Source organism: Hipposideros armiger, unplaced genomic scaffold (assembly GCF_001890085.2).
Source record: "Hipposideros armiger isolate ML-2016 unplaced genomic scaffold, ASM189008v1 scaffold_114, whole genome shotgun sequence".
Taxonomy (NCBI): Eukaryota; Metazoa; Chordata; class Mammalia; order Chiroptera; family Hipposideridae; genus Hipposideros; species Hipposideros armiger.
In genome coordinates this window covers 192,254-201,790 of record NW_017731464.1, presented here as the reverse complement: position 1 = coordinate 201,790, position 9,537 = coordinate 192,254, and the positions used below count along the sequence as shown (strand labels likewise).

The 9,537-nt window shown below is 54.3% G+C and overlaps 1 protein-coding gene across 1 annotated transcript in view; it reads left to right on the top strand.

The window, feature by feature from the left end:
* Window positions 1–6: 6 nt before the first annotated feature.
* EMX1 (empty spiracles homeobox 1) overlaps window positions 7–9,537 on the top strand; it is a 16,171-nt gene continuing 6,640 nt past the window's right edge. The window contains exons 1-2 of the mRNA XM_019647606.1: window positions 7–917; window positions 6,713–6,897. Of these exons, the coding sequence (XP_019503151.1) occupies window positions 395–917; window positions 6,713–6,897 (708 nt within the window). The 5' untranslated portion in view covers window positions 7–394. The remainder of the gene's footprint in view (window positions 918–6,712; window positions 6,898–9,537) is intronic.

Genomic DNA, 9,537 nt, shown 5'->3' with positions numbered 1-9,537 from the left:
TGCCCCGCCCCGCCCCGCCCCCACCTTGGGCAGGTGAGCAGCGGCCAATGGGCGAGCGCGGGGCAGGTGCCCGCTAACTCGCGCCTTGCTGCGCGGCGACCAAGGCCTGGCAGGGTAGTGCTGGGAGAACCGCGGGCGGGGGTCGGTCCTGGCTGGACTCTGGAGGGAGGGGTCGGTGCTCAGCCCTCAGGCCGCAGAGGCAGCTCGCAGCATCTCACGGAGCCCGCGCCAGTCCCTGCGCCGGGAGCTGCCCGCTTGGCCGCAGAACCCGGCGCGCCTAGCAGCGCGCGGGGACCCGAGTCAGCACGCCCCTCGCCTCTCCGCTCCTGGCTCGCCCGCAGGGGCTGAGCGCGGGCGGGCGGGCGGGGGAGGTGAGGGGTGCTGGTGTGTGTGCATGTGCCTGGCTGGGTGCACACCCCGCAAGGTGGCGGCGCCAGGACGCGGAGCGCTCCCCAGAGCCCGCTTGCCTCTCTCGGCTCTGGCGCCCGCGACCATGTTCCAGCCCACAGCCAAACGCGGCTTTACCATCGAGTCCTTGGTGGCCAAGGACGGCGGCACAGGCGGGGGCACTGGCGGCGGGGGCGCGGGCTCCCATCCCCTGGCAGCGGCCGCCTCGGAGGAGCCGCTCCGGCCCACGGCGCTAAATTACCCTCACCCTGGCGCGGCCGAGGCGGCCTTCGTGAGCGGTTTCCCCGCTGCCGCCGCCGCCGCGGGCGCCGGCCGCTCGCTCTACGGTGGGCCAGAGCTCGTGTTCCCCGAGGCTATGAACCACCCGGCGTTGACCGTGCACCCCGCGCACCAGCTGGGCGCCTCCCCGCTGCAGCCCCCGCACTCCTTCTTCGGCGCCCAGCACCGGGACCCCCTGCACTTCTACCCCTGGGTCCTGCGGAACCGCTTCTTCGGCCACCGCTTCCAGGGTGAGTGCCCACACTGTGCCCGCCTAGGCGGCCAGCCCGCGCCCGCGCTGCAGTGAGCGGGGGAGGCTCGGGGGCTAGCAGGGCTGTTCGGAAGTTGTTGCGAGAAGGCTGCGGGTCCGCAGAGGCCATTCCCAAGCTGGGAGGAGCCGTGCCAAATCCATCGCGCTTCTGTCGCATTGGGTTGCCTCCCGGAGAGCCAGGTTGGGACCTCCCGGCTTTCCCAGGAATGATGCGGGTCCGGACGCATCCTTGGAGCCTCTCCTGGTGCTCCGGGTGGCCTGTCTTAATCTCTCTCGTCTGAGCCAGTCCCATCCCAGAAAGCGCAGCGCCCGCCGCCCTCCCTTCGCCCGGGGCTGGGCCTGGGACCACACTTCGCTCGTATGTCCACAACCAGCTCCTAGGGATCTGCACTCGCTGGCGCGTCCCGGCAGGGGAAAGTCCACCTGGGTCTGTGCGAAGAAAAGGCAGCGGACAGGGTAAACTGGAGAGTTAATTAATGTTCAGTGTGGAATGCTCCGCTGTCTTTCTCAGCAACCTCCGCCGGACTTCAAATTACAAGCGCCTCTCAGATGCAGGGTGAGGAAGGTTTGCAGTCGCAAACCAGTTCCTCCGCTGCTCGCCCACTTTGGGAGCCCACCCGGCTTCTGGGAGACTGACCGCAGTCCTCCCGGGCAAGGGGCGGGGGCAGAAAGCTTTTAAGGTCATAGGCAGTCCAAGCCCCCTCTTCTGCACTGTGCAATGGGTTTGCTAATGAAGTTCCTCCACTGCCCTTACACACACACACACACACACACACACACACGTTTGAATTATCTGACTTTCCCGAAGGAAAGAGAGTTGCATTTGTTGGAGTTCGTTTTCTTCCTTGAATTTTTTGGAGTTTTTTTTTTCTTTCTTGTTTTTTACAAAGTAGTCTTAATTTGTGCAGTAATTGCTTTAGTTTCCGGCTGTATTTTGTTAGTGTAGACCCGACCTCAGCCTTGAGAGTTTCCATGGCCCAGGGCTAGGTAAACCCGGCTTTTTGTGAAACAAATGGAAAGGACGTGGCTAGAGGTTGGGCTCCAGGAGCTAATCTGACGGTACACCGGGTCTACACAGTCAAAGTAAACGGGATGTTTGGTACAATTATCTAGATAATAGGAGGCAAAAAATGATCTCTTGAAGCTTTAGCTATAGCTGCTTGTCTCATAGAAAGCCGCTTTCCCTGGTCCCGATTTGTCGGACTATTTTCTCAGTCCCATCTGGCTAGTAGACACTGATTCAACAGACCCCACAAAATAAGAGAATGTAATTATTTGAACGAGAATTTTTGTGGGCAGACTTGTCTCCCCTGGGGATTTCAAAGATTTGCCCAAATCATCCAAAAAAAAAATGCCTCCAGTGTCAAGAGCTTTGGGCAAGATATCTGTCAATTGAAATCAATGTTTACAGATAAAATTAAGTTTTGTTCAAAATTGAGCAAACCGCTTCGATCCACCACGGTCTGGGATCCCGGCCTGGATCTCGAAATGCAGCTTCTTTGGGACCAATTTGAGAGCCGTGGCTGTTTGTGAACCTTCAGACCAGGGCGGCGGAGGTACCAGAGGTTAGGAGCTGCTGGAGGGACAGCGACTAGGAGAAGAGGGCAGAGCTGGTCTTAAGCCCTGTGGTCCCTGCTCGGCCGGAGAAGGCCTCTCCCACGGCGCCCTCAGCTTCCGACCAACTCCCCCATACCCTCCGAGCCGCCTTTCCACCTCTGGCCTCCACCGAGAGGGTCAGGGTGCTGAGGGCCCAAGCAACTTGCAAGAGATCCTGTTCCGGCTCTGAGCATCCCCAGCCAGGCGAGGCCAGATAAATCCTCCACAAAACCCTTTCGGAAATTGCCGCAGCTCCCTGAGCCATCAGTCCCCCGGCGGGCACGTTGTCGAGTTGAAAAATGGTTGGATTTTTCTCTCAAGAACTGTGTCTGGACGCGGAGATGGAGCCAAGTGTGGCCGCATTTTTGAGCCCGAAATCTGTTGGGCGCTGAAGGACTTTTCGGAACCCTGAGACATTCTGGCTTCAGGGCCGGTCAGCTTCACTGTAGACCCGTGCGCATCTCCGCGGCTGAGCGCCCTGCAGACCCAGCGGGGACCCGGGGCTGCGAGCTGAGCCGGCCCAGGCCCTCCGGCGCCGCGTTTTCTAGAGAACCGGGTCTCTGCGATGCTCTTTTCAGCCCCGTTTTAACACAAGAAACGAAACCCTACACGAACGAAAAGGAACATGTCTGCACTCTGTGCGCTGCGCTCTCCGGCAGCAGCGTGGTCCCGGCGAGCAGGGAAGCGGCTTCTCCGCTAAGCAAGGCGGTAGAAGAGGAAGAGCCAGCAGGGGATCGTCGGGACCAGCCTTCAGGACCCCCGAAGCCGGGATGGGAGGGATCGGGTTTCGAGATGTGAAGGGGAGGTGCTGGTGGAGACAGGGTGTTAGCTGCCCTTCGATGCTATTTCCAGGACTTCGGGAACTTTCCAAGCCAAGGAGCAGCATCAGGAGGGGGCCGTGGGAGACCTGGCCCTGTGGGACTGGCGATGGTAATGGGCCGGTGCTTCAAAGGGCGCCTTTGTTCCGGCAGGAGGAGGGGGAATGAGGTTATCTCCGCTGCCTGGCTGGCCTCTCCCTCTCGTAGCCCCAGGCCCCTCCGCCCTGCCATCCGGCCCAGAGTCCCTGGCCCGCCGCTGTGGCCTCTGCCGAAGGGACTGCAGCTTGAACCCCGGGCCCTCCGGATCCCCAGTTCCCACCTCCAGCTGCTTCGTTCCTGGGAGTCTCTATTGCTAGTTCCCAGCCATTGCCTTGAAGTGGCCCGCTGAGAAACGCTGTAGGAAAATGAGGTAGGGTGGGGTTCAGTTCCTCGCTCCAGGGAAAGGCTAAGCCAGCCCCTTTCGACTTTCCTACCTGTCCTTGTCTGAAACTGACAGCCCACTCTCACAGCCCAGAATTAGTGGATCAAAACAGGCCACATTGGCCACATTGCACCCCAACCCCAAGCTTGCTCTGCCCTTATGGTCCAGTTAAGGGAAACGGAAGCCCCATTAGAGATGGTGGAGGCCTCCTCCCCACAGGCCAAAGTGAGAGGGGTCCTTGCACATAGGCACCTAAGGCACCACCCTGTCCTTACAGAAACACGTAGCAATTGATCAGTTTCTCAAGACGGTTTGTTTTGTACTAAAAATCCCCTTTCTTACAGGGAAAAGCCCTGCTTCTTTTGAAATCAAATCTGTCATCACTTATCAGCATCTTGAATAATTTTTCTGCCCCCTGCTTCTTTGTGGTTGGGTGGGAAGGACCCCTATGTTTCTGCATATACATATGGACACAGACTGTAGACACATGCTATCTTCCCTGACAGGACATTACAAGGAACTGGGGTCATTCCCTCAATAAGGCAGACCCCAAGCAACCTAGCTTTCCCCTAAAATACCCAGATTGAAGGCAAAGGGACATGTTGTATGTCAGAATGAGAGAGAAGCTTGTTGCTTCCATCCTCTACTTGGGGTTTATACAAACACAGAGAACTCCACCACACAAATGACCGACACAAATCACAGAAGTATAAAACAGCCATCAAGTCACACACCCTGAGGTAGACTGCAGTCCTGCTTCCTCAGCCCCGCACTGCCCTTCACACCTCTGCATCCCATTCTCTCACACCTATGGGTCTTCCCACTGCCACCTCACCTCATTTGTCACTTCTGACCAGCCTGAGCCAGCCAAACCCTGTGAGTGCTGGCGTGAGCTAGGCTTTCTGTCTTTCTCTCTGGCTCATTTGTCCAGAGGAAACCACGGTTGAGATTTCACCTGGGCTCAGAATGATGTTTTCGAAGCAGTTTGTTTTAACATCAACAAGAAGTGTCTGCTTCCCACCCACCTCTCCCACCTTTTTCTGGCCTATCATACAGCCCCTACACAAGACTTCAATCCTTATTCCTACCTGGATCCTCCTTTCTCTCCCTCTTAACCCTCTCTTCCAGACCACCTCCCTGATCATCTGTCCCCTCCCCTACCACAAGTTAAACTTCTCTTCCTGTAGACACGCCTATGAGCCCTTCGTCTGCCCCCATCTTGAAGGGCCCAATGGGCAGGGTATTCCCCCTCCATGTCCTATGATGTGACCCTACTTCCTTTTGTAGCAGCACAGATCCAGTCACTTAAAATGGATAGGTGCCTGGAAGTTGGTGACTTCTCAGGGTCAGGGGACTTGGTCTCCCCCCACCCCCAGGCACTAGCCCGCTCATTCCTACGCAACCCTGTTCAACAGAAAACCCCAGCAATAAAGTTCTCCTGTGTCAGTGTCCAAAGCCCAGGGACTTGGAGAAAGTAATGTCAGGCACTTTCCACCAGCAGAGGGACATGAACCTGGAGAGTTTTAGCAACAGCATTGCAATTACGTGCCCTGCTTCACTTACAGAGATATTTCCAGAGATGGGAGATCTCAACTGAATGATCCAAACAATTGTCTGAAGAACAAAACAACAGATCAAATTGAGTCAAACCAGTGGCCATTTCTGAGGGAATTAATTGGATCAGTCAATCTCAACAGCTAACTATCAAAATATTCCTTCTAGGGCTCCGCATTGTTGGCGGGTCAGGGGGACTGTTATGCATGTGCCACTGCATGAGAATCCACAGGTGATGTCAGTGCCTGCTTCCAGTCGGTTAGCATGGGTGACAAAGCCAGGGATTGTGTGAGGGCCTGGTGGGGGGGTTCACTGAGACTGGGGCTGTGGGTGGAAGCTTGTTTGGCTTTTGTAGTTCCTGACCTCACCACCCCAGCCTCATCTAGTCCAATGTGAGCCCCCCCCTCCTGCATGTAGTATCTGAGTTGAGTCCCCATGATGCCAACATTTGCCAAAGGACAATCACCTCTGAAAATCCTGATTGGAGAAAGACAGTGAGGAAGCTGGAACATATATTTACACATGCCCATGCAGAAACCAATCTATATGAGAGAAAGATGATACCTAGATATTTATAAACATGTTTCTTTAGCATGGAACTATTCAGGGATGAAGCAAGGTCTTTTGCCACCAGAGAGCAATGAGAGTCTCCTGTGGGGAGAGGGTTTTACCCAAGGGGAAGGGGGAGAGAAGTGGGGAAGGGCAGAAGAAGAACCTGACCTTAGGCCTCCAGATACTACCTGGCAGTTGACCTAGCCATTGTCCTGTTTTTACCACTTGGAAGGTAAGCACCTGGGCCGGTTTGTAGGACTTTTCAAAGGGCTAGTAGCCTGAGCATTTTAGCTGCAAAGCTGGTTTAAGCAGGTATGAAGGGCAAGTTCCTTGGGTATCTATTAGTTCCCGAATCTGTGTTTGGCATGACTATGCCTAACAACTTCACTGTTCCCCTTATCACCTTCCTGATACTCAGCTCTTTTTGTACTCTCGGCCAGTCCACTTTGAGGGAGGTATGACGGGACAAGCGGACAAAGACAGATAAGGGACTTTTCCCACGCCTTGGCCTCTTGGGTTGCTCCAGGTCCTGTGGATTTGGGCCGGTCTGCGCCTCATCAGGCCGGGGTCCAGCACCTGGCCCAACAGCAGCGCTGCAATTCCGTGCGTCCCCCGACTGGGTAGCTCTGGGATTGTTGGGAAGGAGAGTGGACTTAAGGAAGGGGCAGCAAAAAGGACAGGGGAGGGGGGCGGGCTGTCAAGGATTGGAAAGGGTAGCAGAGCTCTCAAGGGCGAGTGCGAGCTGGCGGGAGGGCCCTGGGCTGCGGCTCGGCTCACGGCGCCCCTTCTCTCTGTCTGTACCTGCGTGTGTTGCTGTCGGCGGCGCGGCCGCAGCGAGCGATGTGCCCCAGGACGGGCTGCTTCTGCACGGCCCCTTCGCACGCAAGCCCAAGCGGATCCGCACGGCCTTCTCGCCCTCGCAGCTGCTTCGACTGGAGCGCGCCTTCGAGAAGAACCACTACGTGGTGGGCGCCGAGCGGAAGCAGCTGGCCGGCAGCCTCAGCCTCTCGGAGACGCAGGTAATAATCACCCCGCCAGCCGGCGGCCGGTGCTGGCCCGGAGCCCCGATGGAGGTGGGGGCGGGTGGGTGCAGGAACGGCCCGAGTCCTCCCCCAGGCTTCTCTGAGCCTTGTCCCGCCCAGCTCCGAAAGCCACATCGGCGGCGCTCCTGCAAAGCCAAGACTGACTTTAGAGCCTCGGACCTCCGACGGTGTTTAACCTTGCAGAGGCCGCAGGACTTTTTAATCAAGCCTTAAGGACCCAACAGGAAGTGGGAATCAAATCTTATCCCATTTCGGCTCCCAAAGCCCATCGGGAGGTGCCAGGTTATGAGGCGGCGGCGGGCCTTCTGTCACTCTCGGGCCGCACCAGTGGACACTGGAGCCATCTCAGCCCAGCGATTACTGCCCCCCTTCTCCCGCCACTCTTCCGGGGCCCTCGCGGTTTCGTGGGATGCCCAGGCCTTCCCCGCGCTGGCTTCGCTGCAGCTCATGGGCAGAGTTGGCGGAGGCCTCGACTGCCCAGCAGCGGATGCGGTGTGGGGAGAAAGCCCGCGTGTCCTCAGGCTAGAAACCTCAGAAGCAGAGGGGGATTCGCCAGGGAGCGGCCAGCCCGACTTGGGGTGGGAGGGTGGCCCTGATCTCCGCACAGGCCGGCCGGCAGGGCCCTGGAAACCGCGGAAATGGCTCTGGAAATGCGCGGCCATCTGAGGGACATGAATACGGTGGGGAAACAGATTCTGGGTACTCAGGGACTGTCTTCAATTACCTGAAGGGCTGTTGAGTTGGGGAGAGAATAAACTCCAGTGGTGCTGGAGGGATTTGAATTGGGTGACATTACAATGATCACATAGTATTTTTGTAATTGATAATTAAGAAACAATTTTAAAGAACTAGATGGAAGTTATAGGGAAGCAGGTTTGGGTTTATGGTAAGTAAAAACTTTGCCATAAATTAATGCTGTCTGGAAGCAAAGCCTAAGCTCTTGGGGAGTGCGGCGTGCTGGAGGGGCTGGCTGCTGCGCTGGAGGCTGATTGCAGTGTCTGGTTGGGCCTCAGAAGATCTTACTCCCTTGGGTCCCTAACAACTCCCAGATTTGCAAATGAGAGAGGTCTGCACGCTGGCCTAATAGTTCCCGCCCCGCCGGCATTTCATCATCCGCTCCCCTTTCCAGTTCGCCTCGCCCCCCACCCTCCATCACCCTCCACCCTAGTCCCCTGCCTTGAGAAGTAGTGGGCTTGGGGGCGAGGGGGGGAAACAATGAGGATAGAAAAGGAGCTTAGCGGGGGATCCAAACCCTCACTGTGTCCCCAGCTCCCCGCGGCTGGCAGACCTCACCCGCTCGTCCTCGCGTCGCATTTTGATATTTACTGTCGTCTTATCTGTTTGATGCCCTGTTTAATCAATACATTGCTCCGGTCTCTGATGCAGGACCCGTGTTTTCTCAGATTTACTAGCTCGGCTGTTCTAACTAAAGAGATAAAACTTAGAAAACAACGGAGTTAATTTAAAAAAACATTTTAAAGAAAGACATGCTTCTTTTAAAAAAAACCACGTTAATAAAATAATACCCCCTTTTTACTCGTAGCAAACAGCATTTTAAAATTGTTGTCTAAAACAAGGTGTCAGTTTAAGAATGGTGTTTAGTTAACTTTGTTTAAAAAGTAAGTTATTTAATTTTAATCGCAGAAGTGTAAGAAAACAACGGTTTTTAATCCCACCACCCACCGATTAATACTTGTTGAAATAATGTCATTGTTTTTAAACTTTCAATTTTTTAGCTCAGTGAGAGCATTTTTAATTAACTTTCTTTCAAATCGAATCTAGCTGCCTGTCAATATTTGCTCCTAATAATGCCAGTTAGTAAACATAATTGTTTCTTTCGTTTTTTATTATAAGATGTTTCAAACATATTTAAAACAAAACCAGATAGAATAATATAAGGTATCCAGCTTCAATATCAAAACTCATGTCTAATCTTGTTCCATCTGTATAGATGACCTGGTTTTAGCATATGGAACAACAACAACAACAAAAACTACAGGAGGTATGAGCCTGAGAAACCTCCTTTTAGAGGAATCTTTCCAGGTGAGGACTCTGAGATGGAGAGAACTGGGCAGAGCTCCCCAGACAGATGTGATTTTAGTATCTGCCTTCCTGCTAACTGACTGTGTGACCTTGGGAGAGTTACTCAACCTCTCTGAGCTCTGGTTTCCTCATCCAGAAAATAGGTTGTCTAAGGATTAAAGGCACCTAATATAAACTCAAGTGATATTAATTCTCACCCCCTGTTCTTCCCTTCCCCTTATTTAAAGTAATATATCAAGTTAGTGTAATAATAAGATCCAAACTTGGGCTTCCTGACTCTTAATCCAGTGTTCTTTCTAGTAGGTCCAGTCTCCTTTATCATCAGAGCTGTCTTTCTGTCCTCATAACTTATCATTTGGACCTGGGTTATATCATTAAGTAATCACCTATTCATCTTTCAGTATTTACCAGGCAAGCTTACCTGTCATTTCTAGCTGTCAGCTACTTGTCAAGCATCAGTCACTCCCATCAGCCCCCCACCATCTATTTCTACTGTTACTATCTACATTTGTCTCTCAGAGCTCTCTCATTTGTCCCTCACAGATAAGCTACTTTATATCTAGCCATGTACTT